The sequence below is a fragment of the Dicentrarchus labrax genome, unplaced genomic scaffold (genome assembly GCF_905237075.1).
Source record: "Dicentrarchus labrax unplaced genomic scaffold, dlabrax2021, whole genome shotgun sequence".
NCBI classification, from domain to species: domain Eukaryota; kingdom Metazoa; phylum Chordata; class Actinopteri; family Moronidae; genus Dicentrarchus; species Dicentrarchus labrax.
In genome coordinates, this window is record NW_026136720.1 from 16,162,951 (window position 1) to 16,184,863 (window position 21,913).

General features: G+C 39.1%; 1 protein-coding gene across 1 annotated transcript; it reads right to left on the reverse strand.

Annotated features, from left to right (window-relative positions):
• Positions 1-453: 453 nt before the first annotated feature.
• On the reverse strand, positions 454-21,393 carry cd82b (CD82 molecule b). The gene is made up of 9 exons (XM_051381670.1): positions 21,235-21,393; positions 15,681-15,753; positions 14,453-14,525; positions 9,301-9,425; positions 7,841-7,915; positions 5,962-6,060; positions 4,657-4,830; positions 3,069-3,152; positions 454-2,428 (listed from the first exon to the last, which is right to left on the reverse strand). Exons 2-9 carry the CDS (start codon positions 15,741-15,743, stop codon positions 2,351-2,353), a joined length of 771 nt encoding a protein of 256 aa, XP_051237630.1. The 5' UTR covers positions 15,744-15,753; positions 21,235-21,393; the 3' UTR covers positions 454-2,350.
• Between the last annotated feature and the right edge of the window lie 520 nt (positions 21,394-21,913).

The window sequence follows — 21,913 nt, forward strand, 5'->3', positions numbered from 1 at the left end:
TACTGCAGAGAAAATATCAGAGGGAAGTAAATGGATGTGGAGCTCTTTGTTCTGCTCAGCCACAGGGTAGTCAGAGTAAATTAACAAGAAAATACAAAGACAAAAAAAAAGAGAAAGAGATGAATTACCTTAGAGGTGCAGAACTGGGAAGGTGGTGAAATAAGTAATTTCTTTAGAATCTGCATGAAGCCCATAATTAAACCTGCAGCTTCTATAAATCAGGGTTTTAAAACACAATTAATCCACTGATGAAGAATTTTGCTGTTCTTGTCCAAAATGTGTTTCTGTCTGAGCCTGTGACACTGTGGATATATACTGCCATCATCTGGTTGCTTTAGGTATAACACCTTACAACTGACCAAGGGAAAGATCAAACACCTACTTTACATATCAGTCTAGGTTCTTACAACAGTTCAACTAAGTTTTCAAAAAACAAAAAAAGTGTTCAACAGATCCTAGTGGGTTCAGGTTTATTAACAGTTCTCAATAAAAAAGACATATTTTTTGCTTTTAAACATGGTATAAAGGTCAACAAATATTTTTCAAAATCATTCTTTTTTGTAAAAGTGTAAAAATATCTTAAACACACGGTAAAAAAAAAAAAAAAGCCTTCATCTCTCATAAAGTTAAATTAATCTTTCAATTTGGCAGGTCAGAAAATTGAGGGTGAGTGTAATTCTGACAGACACAACAGTTTCCTCCCTGTTATGTAATTCAGTATGATGAACATGATACATGATTTGAAATGACTCATGTGAGATGGCATGAAAATCTACCAACCACATAAAAGTGCAATCTATCAACTAAATGAATAATGAATTCATCCATAATAGTGGGTTTGAAGTGACGTGGAAGGACTGAAATGACGAGATGGATAAGTGGGATGAGGAAACTCAAAGTGACATTTTTGTAAAAACATTTTTAGCAAAGATAGCACGAGTTAATGAACGGACATTTTCTGGTCATAACGGCCTCTGAAATATGCAATCTCTGCTAGCTTTCAACGTTTTCTCTGCTCTTGTTACCAATAACATAGACTGGCCAAAATGACTTATGGGAAAGCAAATCATGCAGAAAAGGGGAAATGCATTGTGGTCACACAGATGCGGTTTTCATAGGTTACTGCTACGATGCTAAAAACACATTCAGGGGAGGCGCTATGGTAGTGTTGTCTGTTCACAAACTCATGCTACGCTAAAGAAATGAAAACATAGCTTCAATAGAGTCACTGTAAAGGGTTCCAATTTCTCTGATTCAGACCTAAATAGTGCTGACAAGCTGCTGTAGTAGCCACATTCTGTACATTATAAACAATAGACAGGAAACAAAGAACAATGGGACTCTTAAAACAATGCATGTGGGTGATAGCCTTCACATATAAAATGCTGACCAAGCACTAAAGTGCCATAATCCCTTACCGATGTCATATGTACAGTTGTAAAAAAAAAAAAAAAAAAAAAAGAGATGACATAAGAATATAAAAAAGAACAAAAAGAAATAAAATACTCACTCAACACATCATACACACACTTACTTCATGCAAAACTAGTAATTTTGGAAAATACTGGCTATCAGTCAGACACACCCGAGCGAAAGAAAGAGACGTGATTTAAAGACAAGGATAGCAGGATGGAGGAGGCGGCGGCGGTGGTGGGTGTAAACGGAGGTTAATATCAGGGCTACTGGGTACAGGAAACTGATGAAAGAAGCCAAAACCTTCACCGCAGCAGCCCTGCCCTGGCTCAGCCCTGGGCCTCTCCTCCACCCTCTGTACCAAAAATACCAGCTGCAGGATCACTCCATCCTTGAGTGTCTACCACGCACCCACCCACACCCTCCCGTCTCCCTCTCGACTCCATGCCCCAGAGTCAGGAGATGCTCCGGCTCTCAGCTCACCAAATGTCACAAAAGTGCTCTCTCTACTACTATGTTAAGCGCTTCATTGAGGTCAGCCAAGTAAAACAAAACAACACATAAATGAACATTTGCATAGTATCAAACAGTGGAATTCTCAGGCTTCTGCCAAAAAAACACAACCAAAACATCGGAAATGTCTCCTTAAGAAAACACAAAATAATAAGAAAACTATGGTAACTTGAGGAATTGAGTCCAACAAGTGTGTCAAGCTTGATTGAGAGGTGTGTGTGTTTATGTGTGTTTATGTGTGTGGGGGACATGTGGGGCGTGAGAAATTTGCACAGCTGTCAAGGCAGGAGAAGCTCAAATGGTGGAGACAGCTGTCTCAATTTGTGTGTGTGTGTGTTCATAAGAATGTGAGACAAGGAGAGGAGAGAGGGAGGAAAAGAGTCCATCCATCTGTGTGTGGTGTGAAGCTGGCTCTGTCTTCAGCTCAGTACTTCGGTACTTTGGTATAATCCTCCTGGACGACACTCTTGCACAGACACATGGAGAGGATCATCCCAAGGAGCTGGAGGAAATGGGAGTTGTCAGCTTAGTTATCAGAGTTGGAGTGGAGCACTCACTCAGACATACAGCTGTCGAAGCCAAATATTTAAAACACATATACAACAGCAGCTAGGTTTTCATCCAAATCTAGGGCAATTCTTACCCAATTTGCAGAAAACTGCCAAAAGAAATGTGAATTAGTATGTGTTTCTATCTACTGGAGGAATGTTTCCATTGGACCTCACACTTATATCAATTCACTTTTTTGTCCCACCTCCTGTCCATACTGGCAAAAAAAATCCATCCCTTCCTAACATGACTTCATGGTTAAGGATGGGGTACATCACACTCCTTGCTGCGTGTATAATTACTTTCTCTCTACACCTAGCTGGTATTTTGAAGGTTTACTGTCGCTATTTTGTCCTAGAAACAAATCTACTATAAGATAAACCTTCATCAAGTCTCATACTAGCTTTGGCTAAACTATGCATTTTAAATGTGGGTTGAGTCCCCCATCTTTTACAATGGAGTTGCGTCAAAGAAGTATTGATCCATGTCCAGTATGAACAGGAAGAACAGTGACCAAACTGTACAAGGCATCGCATAAGAGTATGGTATTAAAACTCAGAAATCATCCTTAAGACTGGGGAGAAGATAAATACCTCCACGACAGCCACACCGACACAAATTCCCAGAATAACTGCACAGTTGTCCAGGAGCCATTTCTCCACGCTGGCCATACAACCCTAGACGAGAACAAGAGAGAGAGGAGGAGAGAGGTAAAGACAGACATTAAAAGGGGGGGTTGCAGGCAGACATGCAGTTGAATGGCTACGTAATCCCAGCCGGACATGAACAGAGCCTATTCAAAACACAACTGTTGGCTTTGGTCTGAGTCAGTGAGGGGAAGAATAACACAGCTTAGCTGAACTGTGGAAAACTGTAGAGAGGGAGAGTACAGTTTCTGAAACACTCAGACCAAACAACAGAACAATGGAGCTTTCCTGGTGTTTGAACAAATCACACAGCACAAACAACAAGCCTCAGCTGTCAGTGTTCACTATGCTGATTAAGTACGACCACAGTGCCACACTGAGCTGGCAGAGTTACACAACATGAGTTAAAGCGACTTACATAATGAGTAAAGGTGTAAGGTCTATCAGAGCAAGGCAAGCGTATCGCAGCACTGTGCACCGAGCTGAAGTAACTCTGACCAGGGTTCAGACCTCGGTCTGTTAGCGTTTACGTAAACCTCAGTGGGGCTGGGTGGCCTTTATTACAGATGACAGTTCACATTGTGTCAGTTGAGTTGCCAACGTGACATGAGTCAAATGCAACTAAATACATTTACCCAATTACTATACCTAAGAACAAGTACTTTACTTGAGTAGTTAGATTTTAGTTTAGTTTTCAATTCATGATCTTATATGTGCATATATAATATATGCATCGTTAACTAACCAACAGTATAAAAAGTTGGTCAAACCTGCTGTCCCTTGATAACATAAAAATTATTATTTTCACTTTAATGAATCAGTAATAATATTCCAGTGATATATAATACATTTAACACTGAATGGAGTCATTTTGCGTTATGAGTACTTTTACTTTTGATACTTCAGGTACACTGTGTAACATTAAGGAGGATCTATTAGCAGAAATGGAATATAATACTCATTGGTATGTCGGTCAACACAGACAATTGCAGCTTCTGCGATTTGCATATTGCACCTGGCTGTATTGTGATTGCCTTTGTGGTATTACTTAGAGATGCTATGAATGAAGGAAAAAAGCTGAACTGAGTGATATCCAACATGTCTGGGTAGTGAATGAATCATGGCTGATCATCAACCAAAATTAAAGTACTGACAACAAGAGTCAAAATCTGCATATAGCAAAAGTCCCTTTCAAAAAGAAAAGCAGAGGCATTTAGCAGAATCAAGTTGCAGCTGCTCTACACAGCAGTTTCACACATTGCCTGACTGACTAAGTGACCACAAAAATTAGGAACTAAAGAGGCACAGTTTGAATGATTTTACAACCAATCACAATATTGTTCTACTCTATATCAAAGATGTATTAACATTTACTGTTTGAGTAATGTGTGCCATGCCAGCCTTGATACCTGATACTGAACTGAGATGGAAAATTGGATAAAAAGCTGCTGGCTTCATCAGTAAATTCACGATTATTATTTTTAATATGTTTTTTAACCTTAGTGCAGAAACAGCAGATTTTAGTGTTACGTACCGTTTTATAGATGGGTGGTGTTTCTGTGGACAGTGTCTCACACAGGCCGACGTCCTTGATGTCCGTGCCAGGAATGGACTCATTGCGACAAGAGCATGGGTAGAGGTTTGAGGAGTTCCTGATCACAATGTTCTCAGACCAGTTGCCCGGACCAGTCCATCCACAGCACTTCATCTGGTAATATGAAAGAGAGAGAAGATGGGAGTCAAAAGATTAGGACATAAAGAGAAATTAACTGTAAAATAAATAATATGAAGAAAACTACAATATAAGCATTTCTATTGTGGTGTTGGAGACCAATCTCTTCCTGGCTGCTGTTTTCTTTAGAAAGATCAGGGGGAAAGAGGCTTGGCAGGAAAAAGAAAGAAAGGAGTAAACAGATAGTGAAGACAATGCTTAACTTAATCAGAGCATAGAACAATCTGACTTCAGCTTGCTTCAGATCTGTTTTTATTATAGGCTGATTAGTTTAATCAGTTAGTTTATCCAAAATACTGTATGAAAAAACTAAACATATTTACTCATTTAGCTTTTCAATTATTTAAATGTAATTTTCCAATTGTTTTAGCTCCCTGAACTAAATTACAATCACATTCCTGCTATTTTTGTGATGTAACCTTGTAGCATGGCCCTATACATTATGCCAATTTCATATCATATTGCTTAGACCGTAATTATGAGGAAAGTAAAAAAAAAAACAAAGCCTTCACCAGTGGCAGTTAGATCTAAATAAAATCTTAATAATTAATAATATGGTACTCTTCAGTCATTGAAGACCCCCTTGAAAACAAAATGGTACAGCTCCATGGGTTATTCCTAATAAAGAATTTCTATAATATTAACACTGATTATAATAATTGATTAAGCTAGTTTAAAAGGATTACTTGACTACACGGCTAGCAGTGAAGGTAACCATGTGCAAACACTCTGGAGTAAAGGGAAGTTTTCCTGTTCGTCCCATTCTGCCACATTGTGTGGATGCAGCATTACAATGAAAAGAACATGTGACTGGTACTGAAGGTATAAGAGCCCATTTCACACACCCATTCTAAAAAAATATGCACTCATGTTCCTGTAAGAGTCACTTTAGATAACAACTCTGACCAAATGGCATTTGCTAATCCAACATGCTGCTGTTCATATATCTATGTAGCATATATTATTATGACGATAGAGGCAGTGTCATGTTTGTCAAACTTAAGGGGAATACACACAATAATACCACACGAAGTGAACATTTTAATAGTTGATTAAATTAGACTTTTGTGTGTGTCTAGTACAAATCAGGTTGAAGAGTCAACTCACCGTCTTCTGAATGTAGTCCCAGGTGCGCTCTGTGGTCCTGTTCTGGCCAGTGTAGTTGACTATCAAGCCCTTTATGATGTTGGACACCTCATATTTCAACTGGAAATGAGATTAGAATACATTATCAACAATTCAGGGTTTATGTGTCACACAAACACAATACTGAGTTAGTTGATACTACAAATAGCTGTACATAAACTGTTCAGTATCTGTGTGCATGTTTGTTTGTAAGCCACAAAAAGAGCCAACAGACTGGCCACATAGAAATCAATCTTTGATGCAGGGTATTGAGATAGTCTTGAAGAAAAGAAAACAAACACACCCACAATAAATCTTTTTCTAAAATTTACTAGCAACATCTGCACTTAATGTTTCTTAGGGCAACACCTCGGGTGGTATTGCCCTGTGATGTCCCATGCTGGGCTAAAACATCTCACAAATACAGCTTAGTAAGAACATGACTCTGTGTTTATGTGTGTTTGACCACAGAGCGGTCGCAGCGATGTATCTTCAGAGCTCTACAGGAGATGAGTGACTGCCTCACCCTATTCTGGGAAAGGGCACCACCCTGCCTTGTGGTAAGCCTTAAACACAGGGAGTGTGTCTAAGGCTAGAGGCAAACACATGCTCTCAGAAATACACACAAACACACGTGAATACACACATACAGGCCCGAGAGTTATTGTTCGAGAGGTTGGTGTATCCAAACAAAAAACTCCCTTCACGCACGCGCGCGCACACACACACACACACACACACACACACACACACACACACACACACACACACACACACACACACACACACACACACACACACACACACACACACACACACACACACACACACCTATCTCTGTTTGATGGCCCTTTTTTGTATTTTGAAATAATGGATGTATTTTTTGAAATCTCACTGTAATTGTTTTTTTCTTCTAAGGTTTGGTTTCATATGTATTCTCTATTTTATTGTTCTTGTTTTAGGTGCATCACTTGTGATCTGACTTTTAACTTGGCAAGTAGGGTCCTGAGTAAAAGTGTCTTCTTGAAATGTGTGTTATCGGTAGTGTCAGTTAACATATTTCCTGTTTAGAAGACGATGCACTTTTTTGTTTTGTGTTGGATAATTTGTGGAGCACAAGAAACAACATGTGGTTTGTTGTGACTTGTTTTCTAAGAAGCTGATTATTAAGGACTAACATTTTTATTTATCTGTCTATCAAACGCTGTTAACATTACATTAGACATTAGACATTAGACAACATACTATTTTTCAAAATAGGCTGAGAAGACTGAAACATATTCAATCCACTCTGTTGAGTGGTTTCTCTCCCTGGGGTGATAATAACTGTCTCGGGAAAGGGTTAGGTATACCAATTTTATGTCAGCATATCTTAGCTTTAGCAACACCCGTCGTGAATTTGTTTGCCCTCTCCCTCCAACACAAAAATTCCCACAGGGGAAACTGAGACAACAATGGAAACATTTAGTTTAAGTATATGCTTTCCACTTCCTCTTTGGTTGTCACACATCTCCCTCAGTCCACCTGCTTCATTTTACTGTCTACCAGCACCCAACGTCACAAACTGACATCCTGTCACTTTCCATTTGCTAATGTACGAAACTGGGTTTCATCACAGGATGCAGGGGGCTCCCTAACAGGTTTAGCCAGCAGGTGTGAAAGAGTAATGGCACAATACCCAGTATGCCACAGTTGTACCAGCGGGAGGAAGAGTGGTGGGAGGAGAGGGTTAAAGGGCAAAAATGGAAAGGAACTAAGAGGACTAACAAAACGTACTGTAGAGACAAATTATAAAGAGGTGAAATTAAGAAAAAGGAAAAGTAGATTGATTAAGTATTAAGTATTGGATCTAGTATCTTACCCGATCTCTTTGGAAGTAAATGAGAACTCCAGCGGTGACCTGGGCAATGAGGATCAGCAGGAGGCAGGTGAAATACTGTAGGGGATAATAGGACATTTTATTATAACAACATTTGTAATCAAAACTTTCCAAACACTGACAGCTAATCAATTATTTCCTTCAACAAATTCTGAAAATGTAAATAATTAAAAAGTAAGCGGCTATAATCGAATATCAAATGACAATGTGAAAACTGTAGTGATGAACCTACAGAGACTTTGCAGCTCCTCTCTGCTTTACAGAACCTTATAGAGAGTTTCAGCAATTTTTGTCCAGTTGTCCAATGCGCAACTTTACTGTCTTGGTTCACTCTCACCGCTCTTACTGTTGTTTTCAATTACACCAGGCAGCTGTTTTCAGCCAAAAAGCTATAGAAACCCACTGTATGCAAACTGGTCAGCACCAAACAGTAGATAGACACAGTTAGTAACTATCTGATGAACATAGTGGTGGAAAAAACAGAGCTAAAAGAGTGAATATTAGATTTAAGTCATCAGGTGGCCAGAAACATGACTTCTCTCTGTCCTAATCAATCTAAAAGGTGATGATGTTAATATTATGTTCACAACTTGTTTCTGCTGCCCACAAATGGCCACAAAATCAGTTAATGCAGGTTTAAAAAGCCTAATTATCTAACAAAACAAGTAGAAAAGAGAAACACAGGTTTTTACCTTTCATTTGAAATCAGTCCTTAATCTGAGGGGTTAGAGTCTTAAACATAATCTCTAAAGCCTTCTGCAAGAATAATGTAAGCCATTAAACATCCTTCCACAGCCTTGTCTATGTAAAGGTGGTGTGTGTGTGTGTGTGTGTGTGTGTGTGTGTGTGTGTGTGTGTGTGTGTGTGAGATGGGGGGTCTTGCCAGCTGGTCACTGTCACTGGGAGAAGTAGGTCATGGCAGTTCTTCAGTTAACCCCTAGCAGGTTTAACGCTGTAGAGGTCATGCACCCATCCCCACTCGTGTTGTACCCCCTACATCTCTCTGGCTTTATCCCTGTCACCCCCCTCCCCTCTGTAAATCCACACATGCTGCGAGCCCCTGGCCCACACATAAGCAGAAATGCGAAAGGGCTTTACTGTCAGCAGGAATCTATCATGTGTTCTTAGCCAAGCTGCTTGAGATCTCAAGCAGGTGCATTTAGGTGAATGTTTCATGAAAAAAGCCTACATGCAAAATGTCTACAATACCTTTAAATATATAGTTGCAGGCCCTGTAGATACAAAAAAATAACAACTTGTGTTTGAGTAGAGAAACACTACTGCGCATTTTATGTCTATTAAAGATTCAACATAAGAGAGATGAGAGGAAATTAAACCATAGCTCTTTGTGTGTGATAATGACTGAACTGTGGTCAGATGTAAGATCTTACTGAAACCAAGCGGTAGCATGTTAAGAGCTTAAAGTGAATGTAAATCCTTACCAGACCCAGCAGACAACGAATTTCATAGATGGCTCCTATGCAGCCAAAGAAGCCCATGGCCATTGACAAGGAACCCACTCCGATGAGGATGTAGGAGGCCACTTTGACTGTGTCTGATGATTCCTCTGGAGAACAGAAACAAAACACAGGAAGAGTTCAACTTACAGAGAACCACTGAAACCTACATGGGCAATACAACTATAGGCCTGCTACAACAGTTTTATAGCAACACTTTGTAGTTCAAATTCAGTTATTGAGTAAAAATAAGCTCATTTTTAAACAAAAAACAAAACCACTTAGCACATGGTTTCTCACAACAGAACAGCAGAAGCAGGGCCTTGTTCTCTGCTCTTGTTTTTCTACTTTAACTACATTGTGTATGCCTGCAAACAAATACAGCTCAGAGGAAGGCCTTGTTCACATGCAAAACCATTTTCATACAGATGGTTACAGAAAGCCCAAAATGATTCACAGCGCAAGCCTTCTACTTCAGAGCATTCTAGTGCTTTTCTCCCACAAAAGATTATTTTAATAGGCCACCAGAGAGAGTTGGAGCAAGACAAGTCAATGTGTGGCGAGATTAATTGATTTCCCTCTTTGGTATGTAGAGCAGGAGAGCTCCAGGAGGAGGAGGAGGGCACAGGGACTGAAATGGAAGATTGGAAGATTGGAGAGGAGATAAACTGGAGCCATTATGTGGCTGTGTGTTATCTAGGGCTGGAGGAGCTCCAGAGAGTCAGAGCTTGGTCTGCAGATGAAGCCAGAAACTGAGCTCTGTGAAATGGCTCCAACTCCTAAAGATTCTTGGGCCAAGAAAACTAGCCAGAGCTATCAGATAACTCACTCCCATCCATTTGGTGAAGAAGCTGACAAACACATCAGCTCCTCCACTGCTGCTCGGTGAATATAATGCACTTTTGCTTCTTGGCTTACTCACTAGGAAGTTGGGTAGATTTAGTTATTCCAAATTCCCTTATCATATTAGCAGCTGATGCTTCATGCAGCAATCATCATATACAGTACACACTCAAAAGCACCATGCACAACGATTATAAATTATCCCCTGGACTTTAAAACGAAGTACAGCTCTACTGCATAAAACCTAATGACTGTACATATACTGAGCCAACATTTGTACACACATATATCAGACAAGTCAGACTATAAGTTGCTGCATACAAAACACTTCATGATATAGTACCTCCTTAATTTGCAGACCTCCTTAGTTTCACGTACACTCATTATCACAGGATGCAGGCTGTATCATTATCCCAAAGATAAATAAGCAATCTGTAGGGCGGCAGAGAATTTAACTACCATGCCCCAATTCTTTGGGATGAACCACTATACTCAATTGCAGACACAATGAGATTTTAAAATCAAGAGCGAAAATGTTTCGCTTTCATACATCTTAATCTATTCTATTGGTACAAAAAATATTACTTTTACAAATGTATTTATAAAGCACATTTAAAAACAACCCTTGTTGAACAAAGTTCTGTACAAACCAGAGCAGGTAGAGGAGACCATAATTAAGAGAAACTGTTTATTTTTGTTAGACTTATTATATTTTACATGTTCAACCATCCTCTAGATACAGTTTCTAAACTCAAACTAAGTGAGGATTTGGTGCTTTTCTCTGTTTCATATCACTGTAATCTGAATATCTTATCAGCGTGTATCTTTTGACATGTTGGTCGGACAAAAAGGACGTCAATTTGGACTGGAATTATTATGACTTTTTTACTCTTTAGACTCTTAGACATTTTATAGACCAAAAGATTAACCAATTAATCAGGATAATAACCGGCAGATTAATCAACAATGAAAACAATTGTTAGTTTCAGCCCTAATGCAAAAAACTATTTTGTACATAGATGATGGAGTGTACTGAGACACTTAAAAAACAGACTCAAAATACACACGCTTGCACAAAGATGTTATACATGCATGTACATGGCTGACTCTACATGAGTTACCACCACAGCAGCGTATGTTATGGTGGTTTCAGAATAATTGAAAGCTAAAGGCTGCAGGGTAGCATTTAAATGGAGGCAGACAAGCATACTGTAAGTTCTATATCCAGCATTCTGTTGAAGCATGTTATTTCAGTCCTTCTCTCTCTCTCTTTCTCTCTCTCTCTCTCTCTTTCTCTCTCTCTCCCTCCCTCTCTCACTAACACACACACACCCAGCATGAAAAGCAACTGATGTTCACAGGTGCCTGAACAACAGGCATTACGTGACGAAAGATGCATAAAATAGTTTAAGCAGAATCCTCAGTGACTGTCAAGAGATTGAGGGGAAGTTTCACTTCTGATTATACATGCTTTCTGCTACATACTAAGATTTCGATCACCATTATTAGCCTCAATGTTTGCTAAAAATAGCAAAACAATTTCACTGGCCTGGCATTTAACCAACATAATAGATATTAACTTTGTGGGCCGTCAAAATAAATATTTTTTCTATGCAGATCATAAGCTGGTTCTCTATGATTACTTATCATGATTGTATAACTAAGAAATATATTTGTGTGTGGTTTATCTGCAGCCCAGTGATTAAATGAACACTTGTTCCAGTAAAAACATACACCACGGAGTTAGAGGAAGCGCCATGCAACACTAATGCAACCTCAAAACAATTCTCTGCTGTGACCACTTCTAAAGTTTTAACTCAAGCAGTTTTCTCACATTCTTGGCAATACCTCAATATTTTGGATTGAGTATTTCCTCTAACATCATGTAGAACCAGTAACAATTAAACATATTCAGGGAGACTTTTACTTTTTGTTATTTCAACCCTACATTTTCAAATGAAGTCTTTTAAAGTGTTTCCTCTCAGCCTGGTGTATCAAAGATACTGTACTTTACAACCCTCCTGCTGTAGAGCTAGCCTCTGTGTTCTGTGGTAATTTCACATGCTCTTTTCTAAAGTCAGCATATGTTCGCCTGGTTACTGTACTGTTCTGTCGTGTATGGCAAGTTTCCATGTAGGTCTCTGCTAGATATTCTAAAATAGTTCCTTGGGCAATGCAATTTTCCATTTTAAGAGGCAAGAATTATGGTACCCTTCAAGAAAGCTGCTGAGGGAGGAGGGGGGGACTGTTTGATATTGCAGATCTTTCTGTAAACAAGCCCAGAGCCACACATTGAGCTTGTATAGAGCTGAAGAGAAGTCATGGTTGACATTATGTACAGACTTAAAATGTGAGCACAAATAGATCAACTTGGTGCTGAATTTGTGGTTGTTTAAGCAGCTCAAACAAAAAACATTTTCCAAACAAGTTCTCTTTTCTCTGCTCACGACTTTGGAAAGTTTCTGAATTCATCTGCAGCATATTTCCAAACTCTGCTTTGGCACACTCTCCGGCTCACAGACCTTCTTTCCAAGGCTGACTTTTGTTTAAACATAAGGCAGGCTGTGTTTTGCCAAGTGCCAACAAGATAAACTCAAGGCATCATATCACTGAAGTAAACTATTAACAGCACTGCATTGATACTGAGGGGTGTACATTAAGGAGAAGATACCCTTTTAACTGAAAAATAAGAGGCCCAAAACCAAAACATTCCCAAAGTTGCCCTGCCTGAAGTCATTGGGACAGCTGCAGAGGCCTCTATTAATATAACTCATAAAGAATGGAAACTTAAAATACACAGATCCTGTTTATGGTCAGGAAACTTCTGAGGGGAACACACAGAGTCAATAAACACTGCACTGCAGCATTGGTTTTTGTTCCTCTACAGGGTGGTAAGAGGTTTCCAGTGAGGTTAGAAATTTCAGGGACCCAGGGAGGAGTCAAGGTTGACCCATCCTGGGTACAGGGAACAAATATACATGGAGGAGAGAAGGTCATCGAGCCCCTCATAGGAAGGGATATCCTCAGGGTATCAGTGAAGCAGAATCTCTGCTATCTCTGGAGAAACTGCTAGATTATCATAACAATAGGACTGGGGCTGGCTGTATGTTCTGAATGCCTGACTGGAGATAAGCAAACTCAGCTCAATAATAACCTCGGAGGGATTTCTCCCTAAGCAATGACCTTGAGAGCTGAAATATGAGGCAGAGAAAGACTAAGCTTAGCCTTACTAGTTTAGGACACAAGGTCAGTTTTGGTTGGTCTTTGTCATTAGTCAAAGCAGTACAGATCTCCAACCTAAATATAGATTTCTACAGCTCTGCTCAGTCATTAGAGATTGGCCTTTCTCATCAAAAAACTTCACATAGTTATGGACTGCAAACACAGGCTAAAAAGGATCGGCATTTTAAGATTACTTTCAACATTTATTAATTTAATAACACATATTAAGTTGCCAGATAATAAATTGAAAGAATTCTCCTTTATAGACTGATGCTGGGAGAAAACTTCACTGCTGCTCTCGGCAATGCTCCATCTGGGACGAATACACTGAAAGCATTTATAACAAGATTTATGGCAACTAAGAGTTTCCATCCGTGGTTCCCTCTTCTTTTCAGGCAAGGCTGGAACTGGGTTTCATTATGCTTTCTCTAGTGTCTTCACAATAGATAACCTAAGTTAGAGTTAGACATATTGTTATCTATGATAAAGCTGACAACTTTGCCTCTTAGGAGAATGCCATTTGGAAACTTGGTGTTTTTTTTGTTACGCAGTTCCTACAAATAGATCTGTGACAACATCTGTGTAGGTGGGAGACTACATCTGTGAACCTCTGCCATCTGGGGAGCTGAGAGAAACCAGCAAGTTCAAAGTCCTATTCTGTGGAAAGTGAGGGGAAATTAAAACAACTTGAATAATCATGTTATAATAATCTGTCACCTCCCATGACTAACCTAGTCCCCTGGATCTCCACAGATGTGTGTGTCTGTATGTCTACAGGGCAGCTTTTGAGTTGCTGAGGAAGTCATTAAGTCACATTTTTGGTTTGGTGCAGACATCCCTTTGTGGTTCCTTGGAAATCAGTCCTATGGGATAAAATCCACATAAGCGATGCAGAGTTGCCCAGAGGTTTAAGGATTTGTCAAGCACACTGTCCAATCTCTATTTCCACACCAACTGTGCTCAAGATAGCTGAACTGACATGGGGCAAAAGTTCTTAATGTTGCTGATGTGAGTGTTATCACTAAAGGACGTGGCAGCAGGACTGTGGTTGTGTGTGTGTTACAAAACTTACGTAGAACAGCAATGAAGCTTTGGTTATCAAAAAGGACCCACAGGCCAAAGCCCATGATCAATGCTCCGAAGATCTGTGGAGGAGAGACAGAAAAGAATCAGGCACCAACTCTCAGCGAGTAAACATAGTGTGTCGAAAACAAAGGGCCTTATTTTTGCATCCTCAGTCTGTCACATCTGGGATTAATCAGATCTTAACTTTTCTCTCTGTCAGTTTCTCTCACAGTAACGTGCAGAAGGAACAAGGATGTGGTGAGAATCTGCTGTTTTTTCTCACAGTTTATTTCAATATCCTGTTCAGTGTTAAGAAAGGATAAAGAAGAAAAGAAATGATAAGAATCATTACCTCTAGACTGGAACATTTTGTCACTGGCATCTGAAAGCCTCAGAAAATGTTCAGTTTTACAGTTGTACCCTTTGTATGAGGTTATCAAGGACAGAACTTCTATATAATTAAGAAGGCCCTTGTTTAGAAGTTGTGGGGCACTGTAGTAGGGGAAAAAATCCATAGATGAGAGCCTCTGTTGATTCACCAGCTTCCCAACCTAGACCGCCACCCCTCCCCAACCCCACAACAGTCATTAGAGCACTGGTTAAAAGCTGTTCATTTAGAGGGACTGTTGAGCTCCCGGCGGTCATCATTAGCCCACCACTTCCTGGCTTTCCCCGAGCCTCCACTAGTCTACTCTGTCCACATGGACAAACACTGACACAGACACACACACGCTTCCTATTAGACACCAGTTGAGCGTTCACATCAAAAGGATCTGCGTCAGGTTTACGGCCACAGACTCATTGGAAAAGTCTGGACACCCTCGCAGATGCAGTTTTAACCCCTGGACTTTATGTTGTGCCCAGTGTGAGAAGAGGAGGAAACAAACAGAAACCATCTGCCTGTTTAGACCTGGCTGTGCTGAGGTATTCTGTAAAAGGGGTTTGCCCCAGGCAGAGTCACAGTGACATTTCCTTATGTATCTCCACTAATCTCTTGTGATATTTGAATAAGGACACTTGTTCAAATCAAAACTGCTGAAAGGCATCCGACAGCTCTCAATGTGTCATGAGTGTCTGATTCAGCTGAAGGAGCATAGCATACCTATCTTTCTATCTTAGGTAAATGCTTCTGACAAAGTGGAGGTCATGTGACATGACTGTGACAGTGCATGATATGCATTTGCAGTTACTGCAGCATGGCCACCAAGCATTGATGAAGAAATGTGATTACTTACAAAGAAGAGGAGGTTGAAGAGAAACAGGAAGTACTTGGTGACTGTAATGCATCCTTTCCCCATGGTTGTGCTTCTAGAAGACAAGTAAACAGAATGTATTGGTTAAATTAAACATCAGAAAAGATATAAAAAAAAACATAGACAGCTACACTTGAGATAGCCTTGCTTTAATAGTATAGTTATTGAGCCCCAGAACAAGGACATTGGAAAATCTGAACAGTTGGGTTCCTGATTAAACACGGCTTTAATCTTCAAAGCAACACCATCAGCCTAATTCATTTTCGACAGCCATGTTTCTCCCCGTCTTAAACAGACCAACCTGCTCTAATCCCCACTTTTACAAGACAACAATTGGCCCGTTGTATTAAAATATTAGGTTTTATGACAGCTTTTGAAAGCAAGTTTGTTAACAAATAAGAGTTCTACACGTGACAAACACAAGGAACCACCCTGGAGACGGATTGGAGTGAAGACCACCACAAAAGTGGAGACCATGACAGCATGTGGTTAGGCATGCATGTCATCAAAAACAGAAGGAAAGTAGACTGTGTTTACTAGCAACAACAAGCTTGGTTAGAAACACAGTGTTTTACGGTATTTTTTATGAACAATTTCAAGCCAAATGCACAAAAAGAGCATCCTATTTAAAACCACATCGGGCCATATTCAATAGGTCTGGCTGATGTCATGTGACCACATAACAGACTTCATAACAATGTTATGAATCTGACCCTCAAAGCAAGCTGACAACTAAAGCTGTCTGACATTTTAAGTTTGGTCATGTTACACTGATGTTTGCATTGTTTCACAATCAGTTAACCTATCACTCATCTACATTTGTGTTTCCCATGCACAGATGTACACAGATGTACACAGTGCACACGTCTACACATATGACTGCATTCAGTGACTTTGCTGTGGGTAACATGTTCCTTTGAGGAAACACCTGTAGGCCAGAACTGCAACACATATACAGTACAGTAGAGACACTTTATGAAACTCTCTGGCAACATGATTCAGCCTGGGCTCCACAAGTCCAAAGAAAATATTTACCAAAACCAGACCTTTTCCTTCACTCAAAATACAACCAGCCATTGTGGTTATTTGAGCAGTCTGAAAATACCCTATAAAGACAACTCCCCGTATATCAGATGACAAGCTGTTCTCTTCTCAGTGTCTCTTTTACATCAAAACTGTAGGTTCTTCTCAATGGCTGGGCCTATAATAAACTGTATTTAGTTCTATTTTAAACCATATACTACTTTTGGAAGCACAAACCCATGACCTTATGTTTACTGTGTGTTATTTTTCTGAATATAGGGGTACAGTTACTTACAGTGCAGTGTAAAATACTTACAATCATTTAAAAGATTATATGAGATAAGATATTTTACAGTGTTTTGTTTTTGTTCATATGTCGTTTTCATGTTCATACTTTTTTCATAATGGTGGATTTCTTGCTTAGCGATTTGACTTAAGACATGGACATGGCACTAAAAATTTAAATCGTGTAATGAGCAACGGCTGGCTGGGTAAGTTGAAATTAAGCACAATAAGTAACATCAGTTTCTACAAAGACTGATATGTTGTATTACTTAACTTGCAAGTCAGTCACATCTGATATCTGACAGACTTTCATCATCCCCTTCAGTCAGTCAGTGGTGTGTTTGTGTACACACACAAGGGAAATGTGAAGCAATAATACCCAAGCAATATGGTATGCATGACGGCAACAGGAAACAAATTGCAGCCCAATTTAAATATGAAACAGGGTATTTAAAAAGAACATCACCCATCTAAATATCGTATTATGCAGTCTACTTGCAGTTTATTTCTAACTACTGCTACTCTTACCTCTACCTGCTGATTAAAGCAACACTGTATTAACCCATTATTACCATATAGATTCATCTTCCCCCATAATACTGGTAGTAAAAACTTTTTTATCATCTTATATAACCTTCCCAATCAGATTCAAGGGTCAGTAGCGTCAATAAAACACATTAAAAAAAGTTTGGATTCACCAAAACTGAACTGCTGAGAACATCACAGGAGCACTAGTTATTTAAAGTAACCAAATGCAAACACTTGACAAGTAAATACTGTACATCCTTCTGATTCAACATGCTTGGCTGGGTTTCAGCTATATGTATCTGCACAGAAGGCCTGTCAAAAGAGGGCTTGGGTTAATATTACTCATACTTATCACCTATAGTATACTATCAACATACTTTATAACCTAAATACCAGCACAATTTCATGTTTACAAAACTGAACACAGTAAAAGCCAAAACCACACAGCTGATACCCCTGCAAAGTAGATAATCCTTAAAGGAGATTGTTGGTCTTTATGTCTAGATGGTGAGCAGACGTGCAGATTAAAAAAGGCTTAGTTATGACAAACATTGTTTGTTGACTGAGCCGAGCACCATTCCTAACAATGCCTCAAATGCTACTTATTATATTTTTCAAACAACACATAAAATAGGTTAACAGGCTCTGCCCACTTCATTTAGAGGGCAGCCAACTGAGTATAATGAGGTTAGCAAAAAAGCCAAAGCATAAATATATCCAAATCTTTTGCAGAAGTTTCAGCCCTGCAAGTTCACACATTGAGCACATACTGTAAGCTGTGGGGCTCTTTTAAAGGTTTATTATCACAGAACCTACCTAGACAAACCCAGTCAGACTGAACTCCCTGAAAGCGAATGACAAATCTGTTCCAAGGTGAAAATAAGGACTGGAAAGTGCAATGGAAATTCAAAGCAGAGCCAAACAGCAATTCCAAGTAACAGTGCCAATATGACCTTGTATAACAGCTAGCATTCATAATGCTTCTCAAATCAAAAGACAATGTAGTTAATCTGAAATGGTATAAACAGTAAGCTCAGGGTTATAGTGCAAAACCATGTGTAGAAAAGAAAAACTGTGACTTCATACAGCAGTTTTTTTCCCCTTTGTAGCCCCCATTTCCCTCTCTGTGGTTTGGCCTAAGGTGCGATCAGCATCAAACAGATATTGCAGTAAAGGAAGTGTTCAGTGTTTGTTTATTGAACAAAGGTGGTACAGTGTGATTATAAAGATAGCATTAGTGGCAGATGGCATAAACTGTCTATAATGGACCCAGCGTGGATCAACTCCAGCTCTGTTGTACACAGAAAGTCAGGCGATGTGCCAACCTCCATCCTCCTTTCATATTCATATATGACCCATTTAACACATCTGTGAAGCCATCGCTCTGGCATGAACCTGTCCACACCACCCTGCTACTAAAGCCCTTAATACCGTGCCAGAATCCTGCTTTAACATCGGTAACAATTTTGTTTACCCCTTCTGTACAGACAGGATGTAACTCATTGTCTACATTTTTACAACTAAACTTAAGGAAATTAGCCTTTTTGTTTGAGTAAGCTTAACTCTAAAACATCTACAGAAAAAAGCTATTAGTCTCAATAACTTCGAGGGGATGAAGAGGATTTCCCATTTTGTCATTGTTACCATGTGACATAAAAGTGGTGAAATACCCCACAAGACTTTAGAGCCAGGTAACTTCCCATCATCCAGTGGAAATGATGAAGCATGTGTGACAACAAGACTAAACAGAGCACAACTTGTTGTGACTACTACTAGATATTACTGATCATCTTATCTATCTATATGTCTATATACAAAAAACAATGACCTATTACAAGCTACCAGAGGCAAATTTACTTAAAATTGCTTTCTCGGTCTGGTCAGCTGAAACCAAGCAGCACCAAAGTATTTATTTTATGATATAAAACAAAAATAAGGAAAAGATGTGGCTTTGGTCACAGGATGAAAACATCAGCTCTCAGCGACAGGGGCAATCTTTTGGACTTTGTTTTTAGCTGACTCTGCAATGGATTCAGCAATATGGGGCTTCATTCACTCATAGCCTCACAGCACAGACTTCACAGCATCAAACCAACTAGATTTTTTTTCTCTTGTGGCTTTTCAAGATACATCACGTGTTATGAGAGTAAACGTGTCCCATTGAATAATGATGATGGCCAATTTGCAAAACCCAAAAGCAAACTTCTACATAATAACAAATTATGTCACTGAATTATTGATGAATTAGATTTTCTGCAGTTTGAAACTTAAGTGGAGAGAAAAACAGAAAGTTGAGAATGAATTTAGCTTGTTATGCTGCCTACGAATATATATGCATTTCTGCTTGTAAACCGCAACATTTCTAAAAACCTTGCACCTAAAGAGCACTGTGGCAATGGGATGTTGCCTTCAGCGTGGTGCGTAGGCCCCTTACTCATTGCTTCATTTCTGCCACAGGACTAGCTCTGTACAGCTCACAAGCTTTTTCCTGTCAACCTGGTATACAAAACTAAACATCAAAGTTGATGGCTCCATCACTAAGGAAAGGTCTCTGCGGAGGTTATCCTGAGGCATTGTGTATTTAATATGTGGGCTAATTCTTTAATAATAATGACATGAATTAAATAATGACATTGCACTATTTATCTAATATCTATATGCTGGACCCATGAAAGTAAAGCTAATCCTAGAGGTACTTCATATTATGGTCCCTTGATATATGCTTTAACATTTGCAGACCAACAGCAAAGAAATAACCAGGCTTGGGGAGTAGCAGAGTTAACGTTACATGTAACTGAGTAATGTAATCAGGATACAAAAAAAAGGTACTGACATCCAATACAGTTACAAAAAAAGAGATGATAAGATGGGTGTAAAAATTGGGATTATTAAGCAGGATTACAATTTTAAAATACATCCGTTTTTCTTTAAAAAATGTTTGACATTTTTTATGCCAAAAATCTTTCAATTCATCCTGTTTCCACTTTCTTTTCAACGGTTACAATGTTTGTTTTAACTCCCTTGCTTCAATACTTCTTATTGACATTTCTTTTCTCTTGTTTTCATTTGCTTATTTTGTGTTTAGGCAGTCCAAAAGTAACAGAAAATAACCTGTAAATAACTTAAAATCATAATACTAATGCCACACATCACATGTTAACTGTTAAACCAGTTTAGAAATGACTGCATATGTATTCCCTCAAGGTTGAGCCGACAGGTTGCTACTGTACAGTAGCGGTAATAATACTGTAAGTTACTTTTCTAAGTTATTAGCACTTCTTTCGCAAACACCGGAGGATGAACTGACAGACCAGTTGACCAACTGACACAGTTTCGTGTTACTTATTTCAGGGACTTTCACACATTACAACGGTTATCGAACCAAATCAGTTAGGTTCCTAACGTTAACTGTTAGTTTAGTCTTTGTCGAACGTTTACGTCAACCGTAAACTAACGTCTTTTCAGTCAACGCAGCGAACGCTAACCAACGGCTGTGACATCTTAGCTAACGTTAACTGTCTGCTATACTTTAGTAGACATTTTATCATTATCAACATGTTTGATCTTTTTCTGGAGTTAGACAGACAGTTGTCTAGCTACAGACAAATTAACAACGCTACCACATATTCTGGCACAGCTAATGTTATATTACTGCTAGCTAGATATATGTATAAACACGGTTAACGTAGCGAAAACTTACTTTTTGACTTCTTCTCCAACGGCTGTAAGTTACCTGAGAGGTCGACAGTCTTCTGGCTCGCTTTCTGTGTGACTAACCCGTGGCTGGTGGGAAACAAGAACTGTGGCTGTGTGTGTTTTGTGTGTCTGGGTTAGTGTTCACACCCACACACACAAAACACACAGTGGGGCAGACACTTAACCCTCTCCTGTCCGGCAAAGACCAGCAAACCGTACTGAGTAGACGGCCACATGTGACTGTAAACTGAATATCTGTGTTTTTTTAGACTAGCCACACAGGTGTATTTTGTTATGATAACCTGCAGAGGTGGAGGAAGTATTCAGATCCTTTCCTTAAATAACACTGTAAAAGTCCTGCATTGAAAAATGTAACTTAAGTAAAAGTATGTCAGTGTCAGGAAAATGTACCTAAAGTATTAAAAGTAGGCTACTCAGTAGTGCATCTTAATAAGGGATATATATACACCAATACATTTTGATGATTTGTAGTGGTGTATATTTCTGAAACTGAAACTATTAGTCAATGAATTGCTCTACAGAAGGTTAATGTACAAGAATTTTGATAATGAATTAATAATTTTAGTCTATTTTAGAATTTTGCTTCTTTTCTGTCATATGTGACTGTAAACTAAATATCTGTTTTTAGAGAGAGGCCACACAGGTGTATTTTGTGTTTTTAT